A 17,146-nucleotide genomic window follows, 5' to 3' on the forward strand; every position below is an offset into this window, starting at 1 on the left:
ATATCCAAAGAGGGCTTTAAATTCCTGACATATCGAATAAGGCATGTTGTATCTCCCACTACAAATTAACTAAGAACATAGCTGAGGTTTCAAGGACCAGTTACCCAATAGCTTTGTTGAAACTACCAAGTTCTTCCCTACTGAAAAACATGCTTTGCATGGACCTAGCCTATTAGAAGTACAGAAAGGAGGAGAAAAAAAAAAAAAAAGCAGCCAAACCAACCAGAAAATCACCATGTCCCTGAGTCTCAGTGAAGTAATTTTAGCTTGCCATTAAAAAGCAACAAATGGGGCTTCCCTGGTGGTGCAGTGGTTGAGAGTCCGCCTGCCGATGCAGGGCACACGGGTTCGTGCCCCGGTCCGGGAAGATCCCACATGCTGCAGAGCGGCTGGGCCTGTGAGCCATGGCCGCTGAGCTTGCGCGTCCGGAGCCTGTGCTCCGCAACGGGAGAGGCCACAACAGTGAGAGGCCCGCGTACCGCAAAAAAAAAAAAAAAAAAAAAAGCAACAAATGGGCTAATACACTCCAAACTCTACTGAGATTTTCCTGGCGGGGTCACATGTAGTTTGATAAGCAATGAATGGACTAAGCTGGTCTAATTCAGAGCACTCTGCTTCCAGCCATAAGCAAATGCCAATCAGACTTCCCCTTTTCCCAAGGCATTACCCTGTTTGGGTTTCTGGTTAATACCTCCTGAATGCACTATCTGGGGGGGGGCTGCTGAATTCTAAATAAGTTTAGTGCCCAGCACTGACATAAGGGAAATAGAGGACAAGACTGAAAGATGTCTACAAAACAGTCCTAGGATTTACAGATGAAGCTCTTGCAAGACAAGATGTATCAACTGGGTTATACCAAAGGTTTCATCTCAGTATTAAGCATAAGTTCCGGACCTTCAATATTATCTGTAACTGGAATTCAAATCTGGAAGAACCACACAGTACTTCAGGCAGGGGGGGATGTGGGGAGAGAGAGGTCAGAGAAAGGTATGACACACAGCTGTAGGGGAAGCTGGTTTTATCCGGACGTCTTGTCTGGACAACCAATATGCTGGTGGCAGAAGTGAGAACAATCTTATTGGTAAAAATATCAATCACTCAGAGCATTATTGTGAGGATTAAATAACACACAAATTGCCCAACTGCATGGCATCATCTTTGGAACACAGCACTGCTCAATATTACCTACTGTCATGATCCTTATCTAGTTAAGAGAGAATCATCTCTAAATTTCTAACCAACACTTTTCTGGTCTCAAGCAGGAAGGCATTTTTATTACTTGTTTTAAAAAGTTTACCAGGGCCATGTATAACTGAATCACTTTGCTGTACACCTGAAACTAACACAACATTGCAAATCAGCTATATCCCAATAAAATTTAAAAAGAAAATGTTTACCAGGGCATTTATGAAATATACACAAACACAAAATACAATCGGGACAGTTTCCCCAACAATTACCTGGATATCCTTCTAAGCTGGTCCGCACGTTTTCCACTGAAGGATAGATCTAAAAAAAAAAACAAAACACTTGGAATTTACCACATGGAAGAACTATTTGTTAAAAGGAATGAAGATTCGTTTTTAAGAAAATGAAAATCTCAATTAGAAATACCTAAAGACTTAGAAAACGTGCTTTAAATTTTAAACAAGTTCCCATCTCACTGAAAAAAATTAAACTTCTAGTAATTAAACTACAGAAAGCATTTATAGTCAATGAAAGAAAATTACATTTCCATTTGAGTATTTTTTTCCCTCTGAAATGACAAATTAACACTGAATTGAATGCAAAATTATTAATTCAAAGGTCTCTAAACTAATAATGCTTGTAATTCTGCTGGCAATGTTTTATCAAGTATTTTTTCCCTTGGCTTGACGACCTCAAGGAAGGAATGGAGAATTCGCAGGCTAGTCTGTGGCTGAGATGGAGCTCTGAGCAAACCAGCAAGCTCCCAGCACCAAATGATATTAGGGCCACTTGATTACAAACGACTATGCTGAGGGCCTGCTGCTTCCATCCCCAAACCACGGAATGAAACATCTCTCTATGACAACGAGGACTGATTTGATTCTTCCCCTGGACTAGAGGATAAGAACAGTGACCTCGAGGAGGGGGACACTCACCAGATGAAGAGGAACAGCCCTTCCTAGGGCCCTGCTTTCTTTGCCCAGTGTCACCAAGCTCTCTTTAAACTCAGAACACAACCATTTTGATTCATCGGCCCCCATGGAGCCAACGCTTGAGAACTGACCTACTACAGGCCAGGACTCCGCTTTAGGTGTGGACGAGGTGTGCTCTTTCAGAATCTGTGAGAGAATAAAAACGAATGCTACCGTTACTCCAAACACGTGAACAGAAATGCTGTGACAACTCAGAACATGGTTTTCTGCCCTTGGAATGCCTCGTTCACAAGGAAAGGCTGAAAATATTAGCAACCAAGTTCATACCCATGTGTAGTTTTTTTTCCTTCTTTGGGAAATATTTTTAAACACTGAAGATATTTTATTTTAATTGAGTAAGTGGACACAAGTATTCTTCTTCCAAAATTCTTTGATTTGTACTAAAAGCAAAAACAGATTAAAAAAAATAAAAAGAAGACCCATTTTAGTAGCAATGTCAGATAAAGCACCAACCTGGCATAGGAAATTAGATTTTTGCCTTCAAGTTGCGATGGTTTAACATACCTAAACAATACTAGGAAGTCAAGCTATTGTATATTTTGACTCGTATCATTTGAAAGAGGTTTAACCCTTGGGGCCTAGGCAGCTGTGATGCTCTGGAAATAAAAGGGAATATATTTACATATAGATACATACTACCATAAGCACTGCAGAAGACTGACCTGCATTTCCTGCTTTGTCTGATATTTATGCAAAGCTGCAGAAACAATTCAGAAAATACTGGGAAATTTTATCCATTTAAACACATACTGAGGGTCTTTCCTAGAGGCTGGAGATGGCAACAACAAAAAAAAGCCGCAGTTCCTGCCCCAGTGGAGATCATATTCTGACGGATGTATTGTTTAGTTTATATGTATTATTTTCCATTAATATTTATAAACACACTTCCCCAAAGAGCCCAAATAGTTCTCAACTTCCACCCTGGGTGCAGCATGGCAAAGGAAACAGGACTGAGCCAACAAGACTCAGCTTCTATTTGGGGCTATTCTGGGCTCGGTCCTTGATCAGGTACACGACCCTAGCCAAGTCCCTGGGCTTCTCTTTACACCTCAGTGGAACATACGTCTGATAACCCATCTTCCCTGGAGTGCAGCTATGATGCACCACGAGTTCCTGACAGTGGAAAGTGGTCGCAAACTCCAAGATGCTCCTCAGCTTTCAATAAGATTGGGATGCTGCACAGTACGTGCGATCACCTGGCCGTTCTGAAACACTGGCCCACAGGCTAGTACACACTAGTGCTTACCGAACACGCAACACATGTCTTGCATTCATTTCCTCATTTAATCCTTACGTAATTCTGTGAGGGAAGTACTATTATTATGCCCATTTTATGGATGTCAAGAGGGGTTAAGGAGCAAGGCAAGATCACATGGCTCGTAACCAGGTCAGGATTTGGCCCTGGGTGTGGGTATCCGCCCACAAAGTTGTGCACTTAGCCAGTACGTGGGACCTTCTCCGCCCCAGGTCAAGATAGAAAGATGGTGGCTTCAAGACCTTGCCCACTTTCAGCTGTGGTGTCACAAAAGGAAATTAAAGTGAAAAGTTGTCACTGGCTGGGCGGAATTCTCACACAACATAATTTATGGAAAAAGAGGGGCTTTTAAGAAAGCCCTTTGAGGAATTTACCAAGGTCGATAAACTGACTCTAGAGAGAGGTGGAGAAAACTTTAAGCTTTAACTTGCTGGTTGTTTTACTTTGTTAAAGATCTTTCTTGGCTTATTTTCATACCAGCATCAAATGTCATTGCCATAATTACAGTTCTCAGGGCAATGGTTTAGCAAACAAAACACATCATAGCTCAGCTGTAGTCTTCACTCAACACTATTTTCTGTTCTTTGTTGAATTTGTGTTAAAAATCCTTGATGTGCTGATGAAAAGCTATAATACTTATATGAATAAAAAATCTCTTTATTACAAGAAATAAAAAAAACTAAAAATCCTCCATATATTTTTGCCATTTAGAATTGTTACCTCTACACCTATAAATGAGGCAAAATGTTAAAATGCAAGTAATTACTGGAAACTATAATTAGACAATCAATTATCAAGTGCCTACTATTTGCCCAGAATTGTGCTAGAGATACTACGAAGCTGCCTTCAAAATATACCAATTATAAATGAAAAAGGACAGAACATACATTACTTTTAAAAAAAAATGGTAAAATAGTAAAAATTCTGTTACCTTCCTAAGCCTAAAATGTCCCCAATTATCTTTTTGATTTCCTTGAAAGCGTCCCGGGGTTGAGCCAATAAGGTAAACACTAAAAAGATATAAAGCACAAGTTATAGAACATAGTGATATGTGGACTCCCCAAATCACAAAATATTCATGAAAAGTAACATTAAGCAAGAAATATTCTACGAGCCAACCCACTTTCTTGAGATGCCTCTTCAGACTGACACTTAAAATCATTTTTGAGCACATCAAGTAATGGTGGGACACCCACGGAGTGTGAGGTACCAGGCACAGAGCTCAGCAATTTTAAGAGAAAGCTCTCCAGCTGGGATGGGAGGGGGTGGGGTGATGGCACTCAGGTGAGGGGCAAGATCTCCCAGCCTCCACTTCAGTGCCCGAGGACCAGGAGGTGCAGACAGGGACAGGCCTGCTCTCATCACGTCCCGAAGGACAGCTATCTCCTGCCAGGCCCCCGTGTCCCAGACCTCACATGACGCTCAAGGTAAGCACCCCGTTGCTAAGACGCCACGTACTTTGTTTCTGAGAGGTCGTGCTCCTGGATGGTATCTATCCACTCCTTGAGGGGAGAGGCGTTATAAGCCATCAGGTAGCTGATGAGGTCAGCTTTAAAGTGTGTGGTTGATTCTCCAGATCTGTGGGTCTCATGGACTATTCGTGGGTACAAGGGGCTCAACCACATTCTGGAATGGAAAAAAATATATATAACCTTTAACAGTCAGAAGCACAGCTGATCACAGTGGTACCTCTGTATTGATTAGGCACTCACCCTAAGGAAGAGGTGAATTCTCACTACCTCTCTCCATGGTAGGTAAGGTCATCCTTATAAACATGAAACAAATCTGATGTCACCACTCCAATGGTTCCCGTCACATTCACAATTATTTCTGAAAACCTCACTGTGAATTTAAGACCCAGTAAGACCTGGCCTCTGTCCGCCTCTCCCGACTCAGTCTCTCCATGCTCCCTCCTTCACTCACGTACCTTCCCCCTCGCACCTCTACATCATTTTAAAAGACTTGATGACAACAGTTAAGTGTTCTACTCCTAACTGCTATAGCAACTCCACCACCAGCAGTAACCCCAGCAAGGTTCTGCCCATGCCTACGTCAGTGTAGCTCTTTAGCCAAGTGGAAAATAAAAGTTATCTAAGAAAAAAATGTATGTGCAAATGTTTTCAATAAACAAACTCATTTTCATATACAACATATGGGATATATATATCCCACATCTGGTGTCTGGAATGAGTATAGACCACATTTAGTCATGTTACATTAACACTAACCTCAGACTTTCAAATAATTCAGTAAAAAAACTTTAAAGACATCTTTCATCAATTCTTTGTCAGCGTACTTTGCCAAAACTTCCATATCATACCCACAAATGGCAAACAAGCACAGCGAAACCCAGTCCTTCTGTGAAGTGGTCCCTCATAGATTACAAAGAAGTATGGCTTCAAACTTCTTGTGCTGTTTCTTCAACAGCAAAATCAGGTTAACAGCCCTGCCTCACCAAGGCGCCCACGAGGTAATGAACAGGTCTAACTTAAAGCAGCCTCAGCAAGTACGAGCTGTGTCTGCCTTTTTCCCCTTCTTGGGTTATTTCCACACTTCTACCCAACAAGCCAAAAGAGAAACTGCTCAATTCCTCTTTCATTCAGCGGCCCTCCAAGGAGACTAGTAAGAGGCAGCTGTCAGGGCAGGAAGGATCCAGGCCCACGAGGATCCCGGCTGTGCGTCTTGTGAACTCCGTACACGTTTCTAGCAGTGGCAAGTCACACCTTCCCTTCCCACCTCGAGGTGACCCCTCGCATGAGGGGTTATACTTGTGACCAGGACGGGAGTCCAGGCTCTGGACCTGGATCTGCTTCTACCTGGTTGTGTCATTCTGGGCAAGCTCGTTGACCTCTCTGGGCCTCCCTCTGACCCTGTGTGCGTAACGCGACCATGTCGGGCTGGCTGGCTGAGGTCTCTCCTCCCAGTAGCAACTCGGAGCCCACAGGGTGAGTGGGGCTCCTCCTGGATTAGAGGTTCACTCGTGAGAGTTCTGAATGAGGAACATGACAGATGACGACTTTCTGAACGAGGATACCAAGATGTGAGGCGTTTTTAACAGTTCACAAAATAAGAGAAATCACCCTGGGCCAAATAATTTTAAAATGGAGAAATTAACAGGTGGACCAAGAAGCAGGTGAAAAGGATGGCTGGAACACATGTGGAGAAGGCAAGAATCAGCAGAGCCATGATAGGATGACCAGGAAATGAGATTACACAAAAGAACTACTTTTAAATATTGGGCTGGCCAAGAAGTTCATTTGGGTTTTTCCATAAGGTCTTACGGAAAAATCCGAACGAACCTTTTGGCCAAGCCAATATTTTAAAAAGTTACAACCCACGACATGAAAGTATCAGAGAGAGTAGAATCTAGACTAACCGTGAGATAACAGCACCTCCTATTCTGGGGTGGCCGGCAGAGGAAAGTTGGAGGGAGATTTCATACCCTTGGTACTTTTGAGTTTTGAACCGCGTGAAGTTTTTTTAAATAAAGGAGAAAAATGAACACTGGGGCCATTTACCCTTAATCCCTTCCCCATAGTAGCCAACCCAGAGATGCCTAAGGAAACAGGCCTGGCTGCCTATAAACTCAAGCTCCAGAGGCGCTAGAGGCTGTGGGTGGGATTCTTTGAGCCACGGGAGAGCCAATTCGATAAATCCCTTTAGCTGTATTATTGTTCCCTTAAGAACAAGTTATGTTAATATCACTTCCTTTTTTTAGATGGTGCTACATATGAGTCATGAGTCCCAGAATGCAAGCTAGCCGCTAGAAGCTCCTGGGGCAGCAAAGACCTTGTTAACCGGAAACTCGGTGGATGAAGAGCACTGCGAATACTTTCTCCCATTCTGAGGGTTGTCTTTCGGTCTTGTTTATGGTTTCCTTTGCTGTGCAAAAGCTTTCAAGTTTCATTAGGTCCCATTTGTTTATTTTTGTTTTTATTTCCATTTCTCTAGAAGGTGGGTCAAAAAGGATCTTGCTGTGATTTATGTCATAGAGTGTTCTGCCTATGTTTTCCTCTAAGAGTTTGATAGTGTCTGGCCTTACATTTAGGTCTTTAATCCACTTTTTTTTTTTGCAGTACGCAGGCCTCTCACTGTTGTGGCCTCTCCCGTTACGGAGCACAGGTCTAACTTGGGCTCAGTCAGAGCCCCAGAATAGGGCTCTAGCCCAGGCTGGGCAATGGTATGAGCGAGGGAATGAGGAGGAAGATGCAGGGGAAGATACTCGAACCTTGAAAGGGTGAGTTCCTTCTAACACAGGAAAGCAGAGACGTGCAGACTAGCTTAAGTGAAAGAAAGCGAAATTAAGGCTGGTCATAATGAAGCCTTATTGGGAAGGAGAACAAAGGGTGAAACGATTTGAACAAGTCCCTAAAATCCCTAAAAATAAACCTAAACTTCTCTTAGGAGATCAAAACCTAGATCTGGCATATATGCACCAAGGACAAAGGGTTGGTAATTAAAAAAATAAAATAAAATAGAGCCATGAAAAACCTTCATGTTCAATTCTTTTGGAGATTCACAACCATGTTACAGGCTCTAAAAAGACAGCCGTTTAGATTTGCTTTATGGGAAACTAAACTGACTGGGGGTGAGGGGATATTTTTAGCGTACAATCAACCCCCAAGTTTTCTTTTGATACCTGTTGGGAAGTGGCAAGTACAAGTGGATGCAGGAATAAGTGAGGACCAAGAAAGTTATCAGGAGGGTCTTAATGGAAAAATAATAGGTTCAGGTCTTTCATTTTTCATCCTCTTTCCTGCCTCAGGAAAGAGGCAGCATCTACTTGGATCTACTTGGCTGTAGAGTGTATGTATGATGCCATTTTGTAAAAACTAGAAAAAAGCTACAGTGTATAAATATGTATGTTTACAGGTATAAAGGCAGTTATGGATGATTATGTGTTATGATTATGATTATGATTATGTGTTAAACGGTTAACACCGGCTACCTCAAGAGAGGAACTTGGGGGAGGTAGTAAAAGAATACTATCACTTTTTTTTGCATGTGTCTCTTTTCTATGCCATAATTCTGTTTTTTTTTCACAATTAAAAAACAGGAGAAAAAGAATAAATCGAATGTTCTCGCTTTTGACCTTTCTCAGCACACACAGTGACTACCAAGAAATGAACGGAACCTACAAACCCTTGTGTTTTCTGGTGCCAGTCGGCGTGGATGAGGTTGGAGGTGTGTATGACAACCCGGAGGCCCTCTTCGTATAGCAGTAGCATCATTTTCCTTTAAAAACAGAAAAAGGACCAAAAGGCATTAACAGTACTCTCATGATACCTTTCTAACGCAAATGCAATCGCTAAAGGAATTCTTTAAACTCTTATTACATTATCCCAACTTTGAACATTTAGTCTTCTTTTCTTCCATACATCATTGTTATCAAAGTCTGCTCAAGTGACAAGTGGAAAACCACCTTCCAAAATGCTGAGTATTTGGTGGTAAATGAACTTTTGCTCCATCCCGTCCACGTGGCCAGCCCTGGCACTTTAAACCCCTCCCCACACTGTAGTCTGGCTCCTTATTATCTATTCAGCATCACCCATTACTACCAGGGACAACAGGAATCTTCTTGTCCAGTGTTTTCAGAGTATGGTCACAACCTCTTGCTACGCTGTGGCTACCTCGCATTAAAAAAAAACTGCAACAGAATAAATTAGAAACTCAAGATTATATTGCATATATTCAAGTGTTGGTTCGTGAAACTCTGGTTTCAGCACTTATCAGTACAGACACTTGCAGCAGACTGAAATGACAAACGCATTTCCTACTGTGGGTTGCAGTTTAAGTTTGAAAGATGCTTCCCTTTCAAGAGACTGATCTTTCTTCATACTCTATAGACGCCAGACTTGTCACCAGCGTGTACCCGGGCTTGAGGTAAGTCTTCCCTTTTCTTCTCCCTTTACTCAAATCAGCCCTAGAGATTCCCTTCTTTCCCATGGGGCTTCCCCAGTCATCAGATTATTTCCCTTAGTTTAATTCCAGTGAGAGGGAGGGAACAGGACAGACAAGAGCTTTCCATCCGAAGCTGGAAGACCTAAGTACCAGTGTTCATCAGTTAGAAGCCCTAGGACCCTACATAAGTCATTTAATATCTCTGAGTCGTTCCATGTCCCCTGAGCCTCGGCTTCTCACTTGTGGCATAAAGGATCAACCCCGTGTTCACTTCATAGGTCTGATGTGAGAATGAAACGCAGTACATGTTTTGTTAAATGTAAAACACTCCAGGTGTACATTCCCTCTACTGCTTCCATGCCTTGCTTTACTTTGCCATCTACTTTCAGATGGTTCTTGGCCTCCCGATGGTTTTCTAATTATTTCAGGAACCTAAATTCTCTCTCCCCCAACTAGAGATTCACTCAAGGCAGTAACTCTACCTTATTTCTATGGAGGCCAAAATGCTACTTAACATTTACTGATGGAAGTCAGTTTACACGTGGGAAAAAAATGAACCACTGGTTCTCTCAAATAAGCAACATCCCAAATACTATCTCAACCGAATGGGGTTATTAGCATTAAAAAGTACAGAAAAGACTATACAGAGAATGAGATTTAGCTCTTGCCAGAACGAGAATTTAACCCAAGCTGGCAAATGGTAAATTAATGCAAAGCTGGAGAAATGACAGCTGTTGAGCCAATCTTCTCTCCATGTATGAGATGTGCTCCCTGAAATCTGGGCAAATTTACATACACAGTTGCCACATTAGTAGCTGACTGTAATTAAGAATAAGCCAGTTACGAATTCATGATTTAACTTTAACAAGTATTTCCATTAGTTATCAATTAACAGGAAAATCATGCACTAATGTCAGTGAATCCTATCAAATAGCATTGAGAACTAATCTAAGGGGAGTCATATTAATCTTTTCATAGACAAAATGGCATGTCCCAATAAGGTCAGAGTTAAAAATGGATCAAACATATAAAGAAATGAGGTCTTCCCTGAAGAATACTGACCTGCATATTATCTGTTAAGCTATGGGGGTGGCAGAAGGGACATTTCCCCTATTTGAAGCTGTCCCTGCACAGGGGGAGGCAAGCTAATGTCCGCGGAGCATTCATGCACCAGGCACTGCTTTAGAAGCCGCACAGAATGCTAGCACACTAAATGCCACCCAATCCAGAGGAGGCGCTATCATTCCCATTTTACAACTGCAGAATCCGTGGCTAGGAGAGCTCATGGGGACTACCCAGCTCCCCACGTGAACCGGAAGCAGCGCTTATTTGGATCACACGTGTTGGATCCTCCTCTCGCTGTGCACGGCTTCCCTTGGGCTGGACAGGGCCGCAGCTACTTCATGCTACTGGGGCAGGAGTGGGTCACACGGAGGGGAGCCCTGCTACAGCCCGAAGAGGAGAGAGACTCATCCTGCAGTCTGCTCCAGGCTGCACAGCCAGATCTGACGCTTCCCTCCCCCTGTGGATTCTCAGGGCCGTGGGAGGTGCCTTTGCTTCCGGCTCTGGAGGCCACCAAAGAGCTTCAGCATTCTAAAGCACTATGAGATAAGCCCCGGGACTGCACAGCATCCTGGAAGCAGGGATGGAGCACGTTCACTGTCTCTAAGAGGACCATGAGCTCCTGGGGGATGGGGCCGCAAGTAGTACGTGGTCAGCACCCGCCAGCTGACGCAAGTGTGACCCCGGAGACTCCTGCAGAGTTACTGTGGCAGCTCCACTCTGTTGGGGGAGGCGGGGGACGTGTTCACACCTGTCACCAGGAGCTGGAAGGCTTTCCTTCTTTCCTAGCTCATGTGTTTGTCTTGCCTCTCTCACCCAAAGACTAAAAGCTGGAAGGACAAAAGGACAAAAAGATATAGTGATATCTTAAAACACTTTACATTCCCTTGAGCTGTGCTTCAAGAATATAATAGATATTTAATGAATAACTCTTAAAATATTTTAAAATGAACAACTGAAAGTAATTTCAAGGCATGAGTTCAATCTCCTACAAAATACTGGCATTTTAACAAAATGTAAACTACACACATACTACAGAGTGGGGAAAGGGTCTATCAGTACTTCCCTAGGCACTTTCAACTCTGAATGAGGAACTCTGCTGGGTTTAACCTGCAAAATGCATGTGCTGGAGGCGAAGGAAGAATGGGCTTGCAAAGTGCGCGCGCGCGCCAAAGGAAACAGGTTTAATTTTAGCAGTGAGGAAACAACAAAAGTAAATTAAGAACTTAAGCAAAAATAAACAGTTCTAGTCCTGTCTCCCAACACTGGCTGGAGGAAAGTTGCCTACCTACTTGGGGCCTCTAGTCTATAAAATGAAGACAAAGGACCAAGTAATTTTTGGAATAGCATTAAAAAAAAAAAAAAAGGAGGATAGCTCCATCCCCCTCAAATGCCACTGTGTCAGATCTGGGCCAGCCCAGCACTCAGTCCCTCCCCTGACCCAGGCTCTCCTATGACTCGCTAGCATATTAAGTGCAGTGTGAAAGTGCCCAAGAAACGCTGGCTGCAGGCACAGAACATGTGCCCTGCACAGGAACCCCGCACTGCAGGTCTAGCAAATCATGTCCAGGATCCAAAACGGGGCTTGCTGAATGTACTCTGGAATCAGTAAGGTATTTAGGCTAGGGTTCCAGCTAAGGGCGGGGGACAAGGACGCTTTACTGGCAGAATCTCTCCCAGGACGGCTGACTACTACTACTGCCGCCCATCAGCGTCTCCCACTGTGGTGCAGCTATAGGAGCCTAAGATTCTGACTCAGCCTATTCAGTGCTATTTTGTATCCTTTGCTGAAATTAGCATTCTGTGAGCTCTGTGCCTGATATTCCAGCTAGGTAGGTGCTTGAGGTCACTCTCAACAACCCTCCATTACACTAAAGTTACCAATTAGGGGTGGTTGGTAAACGCAGCAACATTTACACAAGAGCACCTAAGACCAGATAATGTATGCTTGATAGGTATCCTTTCACAAAGTGGCTCAGTGCTTTCTGCTCTGGTTCCTTTCTGGAGACAGACTGGCAAAATATAGCTTTAAGCTTACAAAGGGAATGATGAACATATGCCCTCGTTTTTGGCGTAGTAGCAGGAAAACAGTGGTCACTGAAAGACTCGGGGCAAACACTTCCTCCCATGAGATTCCTTGTTGCCTTAGGGACAGACACCCAAAGGGACATGCCTGAAGCAGGAGGCTACCTGTTTCCACTGCTGGTCTAGAAGAAAGATAAGGCTTTATCACTCTTTTTTTTTTTTTGCCGTACGGCGGGCCTCTCACTGCTGTGGCCTCTCCCGTTGCGGAGCACAGGCTCCAGACACGCAGGTTCAGCGGCCATGGTTCATGGGCCCAGCCGCTCCGCGGCATGTGGGATCTTCCCCGACCGGGGCACGAACCCGTGTCCCCTGCATCGGCAGGCGGACTCTCAACCACTGCGCCACCAGGGAAGCCCTTTGTCACTCTTTTGAGTGTGACATATTTCTAGAGAAATATGGTTTACAAAAATACTGAAATCGAGGCAACCATGTCTTATTCTTTTCTCAGCTAGAGAACAATTATGTAAAACGGCTCTATTAAACAGTAAGACTCAAATAAAACGGGAGTCAAGCTGATATGTATCAAGTAGGAAGTAAGAGAAAAGTTTCTCCTGTCTGTTGTTTGCAATGTCTCAGAAATTATCCTAAGAGAATTTTCTGAGATGTCTTGAAGCAGGGACAGGTACCAGCCTCTCAAGATGACAATTTCTTGTAAAACAATTTTTCTTTCAATCACAGCACAGTTGACCCAACAATATTCTATTTGATGCAACTCAGAATCTTATGAAATTCACAAGACCCTCTTTAAAGTGGTGGAATCCATAGGCATGTGACTACCGCACGTACAGTCATGCGTAACCGCGGACCACAATCTATCCCCCTCAGTTGGCTATAATGAACGCCCTCAAGAGAAAGCAGAAACCACATCACAGATTCAGACTTTCATGTCCAGAGCCAGAATCCTGGTACTTGGTCTTAAGGCTGTTCAGAAACAACTCCTTTTCCTCTGCTTCCTAAGTGATAGCTTTTCCCCCAGCAAAATCATCACATGTGAGTCCCTCTAAGGGCGATTTCTGAAGAGCATCCTCTGATCTATTAAACTCATATCCTCCCCTCCCCATTTCATAAAAATTGCTTACGTGTGGTGTGTTCCAAATGCAATATCCAACTTTGCCTAGGATAAAAAAGAGGTCAAGTTACTTGTTTTTTTAAAAACTCAATAATATCCCTATCTATTGAAAATTAAATTAGAAAAGATTCAGGTCAACTTTTTTTTGTTTTTAAAGTTGTTACTGCCCTCTAGTGGACAAGCCCTTGATCGCCAAAGCAGCTTTTATTTTTTAATCTTTTTTTAACATTTTTATTGGAGTATAATTGCTTTACAGTGGTGTGTTAGTTTCTGCTTTATAACAAAGTGAATCAGTTATACATATACATATATCCCCATATCTCTTCCCTCTTGTGTCTCCCTCCCTCCCTATCCCACCCTTCTAGCTGGTCACAAACCACTGAGCTGATCTCCCTGTGCTATGCAGCTGCTTCCCACTAGCTATCTACTTTACATTTGGTAGTGTATATATGTCCATGCCACTCTCTCACTTTGTCCCAGCTTACCCTTCCCCCTCCCTGTGTCTTCAAGTCCATTCTCTAGTAGGTCTGCGTCTTTATTCCCATCTTGCCTCTAGGTTCTTCATGACTTTTTTTTTTTTAGATTCCATATATATGTGTTAGCATATGGATTTGTTTTTCTCTTTCTGACTTACTTCACTCTGTATAACAGACTCTGGGTACATCCACCTCACTACAAATAACTCAGTTTTGTTTCTTTTTAGGGCTGAGTAATATTCCATTGTATATATGTGCCACATCATCTTTATCCATTCATCTGTCGATGGACACTTAGGTTGCTTCCGTGTCCTGGCTATTGTAAATAGAGCCGCAATGAACATTTTGGTACATGACTCTTTTTGAATTATGGTTTTCTCAGGGTATATGCCCAGTAGTGGGATTGCTGGGTCGTATGGTAGTTCTATTTTTAGTTTTTTAAGGAACCTCCATACTGTTCTCCATAGTGGCTGTATCAATTTACATTCCCACCAACAGTGTATGAGGGTTCCCTTTCCTCTACACCCTCTCCAGCATTTATTGTTTGTAGATTCAAAACAGCTTTTAGAATAGCATCCAGTGAGGTTCATTTTTTAAAAAACTTCTTTTTCATTACCCAGAATGATTCAACACATATTGCATTTTTAATTACACTAATTAGAAGTGAGAAGCCTAATTTCCTTAGAAGCCAGAAAACTAGTAAAAACAAATGAGACTCTATGCAACGTTTTAAAATTAGATATTTGGCTTATACAGAAATACACACACAAAGTTTTCAAAGCACACTTAAAAGAAACATTGAAAGTGGTGGCAGTATTGAGACATTATGATATTAAAAGTTTTCTTACATTTATAACACAGAAGATGCTGAAAATAAATATATTAAATCCATTTTTCATGTTTTAAAATGATATCTTTACAAACAAATGGGGGGGTGTAGGTGGGGAAGTAAAACATTTTATCTAAAATCCGGTATAGCAAGACCTTGGTTAGGCCTCAAGATGAAAAAGTTAAAATAAATAGAGATGTCAAGAATAGTTTACCAGCTAGGAAGTCTGTGTATGGACACAAATCCTGTCTTCACAACTATGTAGGACTTTGGAAAATACTTGAATCTCTATGCCTCATCTTTCTACTCTTTGAAATGAGGGTACTGTTAGGAGATTCAGGGAGTTGTTAGGAATAAATGAGAGAAGTACACATAAAACGCTTAGGAAAAGGAGCTGCACGGGGTAAGCACTCTACAAATGGAAGCAAGTGCTATTAAAATCAAAGCGTCCCCCTGTCCACTCTCCACAGGTGGGCCTGTCTGCTGGGGGCAGCGACGGGCAACTGGAATACACAGGTGAGAATGACATAGCCCGTCTTGGGGATGCTCACGGACAGATGACCAGGTTCACTACTCTTGTAAACTCAGTGTTCGGGCTGCTCACAGACTGGCACACGTTTGTGTGGACTGGCCACAGAAGAGTGAGCAGGAAAGTACATTTCATGTCTTTCTTTTAAAAAAAAATTAACACAATGTTGTGTTAGTTTCAGGTGTACAGCAAAGTGATTCAGTTATATTGATACGTATATATCTCTATTCTTTTTCAGGTTCTTTTCCCTTATAGGTTACTACAAAATACTGAGTATAGTTCCCTGTGCCATACAGTAGCTCCTTGTTGGTTATCTATTTTATATATAGTAGTGTGTATATGCTAATCCCAGTATTTCACGTCTTTAAATTACAAAATTAGAACAAAGGCCGCCACTCTGTAAATTGATATTTAGCTCAGGAAAAGCAATGGTCAAAATACTTGGCTTCTGAGTTTAGTTTTGTGATTTGTTGTGGGCTTTTGGGCAAGTCTAAGCACAAAAGCAAGGATGATAATAATTTCAACAGATAATATTTAACGGGTGCTTCTTTTTGGCAAATGCATCAAATTCTTTGCCCAATAACCCTATGAGATACAGTATTAGTAATTCATTTTAAAGATGAAGAAATGAGGCTTTAAGTGGTTAAGTGATGGGCCCAGAATGACACAGCTAGCGGGCAGAGAGCTGGGACAGAACCCAGGAAGTCTGAACCTGGACCACCAGGTGTGCAAAATGGGAAAAGTGTCAGCATCCACTTATTCTTTGACTTAACGTGACCCAGCTTAGTCATGACACTACGTTGCTAAAAAAAATTCAAAAATTCATTTTATAGACAAGATATACAGGTATTTCAATAAGTCAGGATGGGGCAATCACCATGTCCCTCAGACTAGAGCTGGGAGCTTACGGAGGCTCTGCACACAAGGTTTGGAAGACAGGGCTCGTTACACCCTCTAGTGGCTGGCCTGGAGCACGCCACTAGGCATGCCACCTAAACTTTTCAGTACATTTGAAAAACACTTTGTATTTCCATTGATTTTATCTCTGTTTTTCAGGATTCCCGTGTTATTTTATTTTCTGCCCACTATTAGTCTGATAAGTACTATCCTACTGCAGTTTAACCTCTTCTGTTTTTGGAAACAAATGCAAAACAAGGGGATTTTAGGCAACTGCTAAGCAAAGGCATATCTTGTGTAGAAGGTAAGCTGCAAACAGGATGGATAAAGAGATGGAATAATTTAAAACTCTACATAAAGTACAGTGAGTTACATCACAGGAAAAATGTTGTGAGACAGGTTTAAAATTGATCAGGTTGAGATTTCTCACTGTTTTAATCTTTAAAAAAATACACATACACACATAGATAATATTCTATAGCTAGAAGAAGTGATAAAACGTGAGTTGGAATTCTTTTACCTTGTATGGATGGAGGAAAAAGGACGTTAGAAGGAAAATGGAAAAGAAAAATAATTAGGTTCTATGTAATTCACTCTTGCCTCTGTACTCCAAGAGCAGAAATCCTGAGCCAATTTCATCTAAGCTATTGGCCAGGAGAGAAAAGGGCCATGAAAGACTATTCATCAAGCTGCTCATGAATGGACTGACCAACTTGCTCAAACAGGAAAAGGTGAATATTACACCAGCCACTTCAGAACCACCACAGGAAGGAAATGATAAATGTTAACATTTTCTGAATTCCATGCTACCCCCTTGCCTCCCCTCCCCGCCCAGTGTGCCTGCTTCTTACACAAAATGTCAC

The 17,146-nt window shown here is 42.3% G+C and overlaps 1 protein-coding gene across 1 annotated transcript in view; it reads right to left on the reverse strand.

The window, feature by feature from the left end:
* The window catches only part of TDP1 (tyrosyl-DNA phosphodiesterase 1), a 73,828-nt gene that overhangs the window by 42,636 nt on the left and 14,046 nt on the right, over positions 1–17,146 (reverse strand). Inside the window, exons 6-11 of the mRNA XM_060003352.1 lie at positions 13,563–13,597; positions 8,578–8,670; positions 4,894–5,061; positions 4,367–4,445; positions 2,124–2,306; positions 1,461–1,509 (exon numbers count right to left, since the gene is read on the reverse strand). Coding sequence (XP_059859335.1) covers positions 1,461–1,509; positions 2,124–2,306; positions 4,367–4,445; positions 4,894–5,061; positions 8,578–8,670; positions 13,563–13,597 — 607 coding nt within the window. The remainder of the gene's footprint in view (positions 1–1,460; positions 1,510–2,123; positions 2,307–4,366; positions 4,446–4,893; positions 5,062–8,577; positions 8,671–13,562; positions 13,598–17,146) is intronic.

The sequence above is a fragment of the Delphinus delphis genome, chromosome 2 (assembly GCF_949987515.2).
Source record: "Delphinus delphis chromosome 2, mDelDel1.2, whole genome shotgun sequence".
NCBI lineage: Eukaryota > Metazoa > Chordata > Mammalia > Artiodactyla > Delphinidae > Delphinus > Delphinus delphis.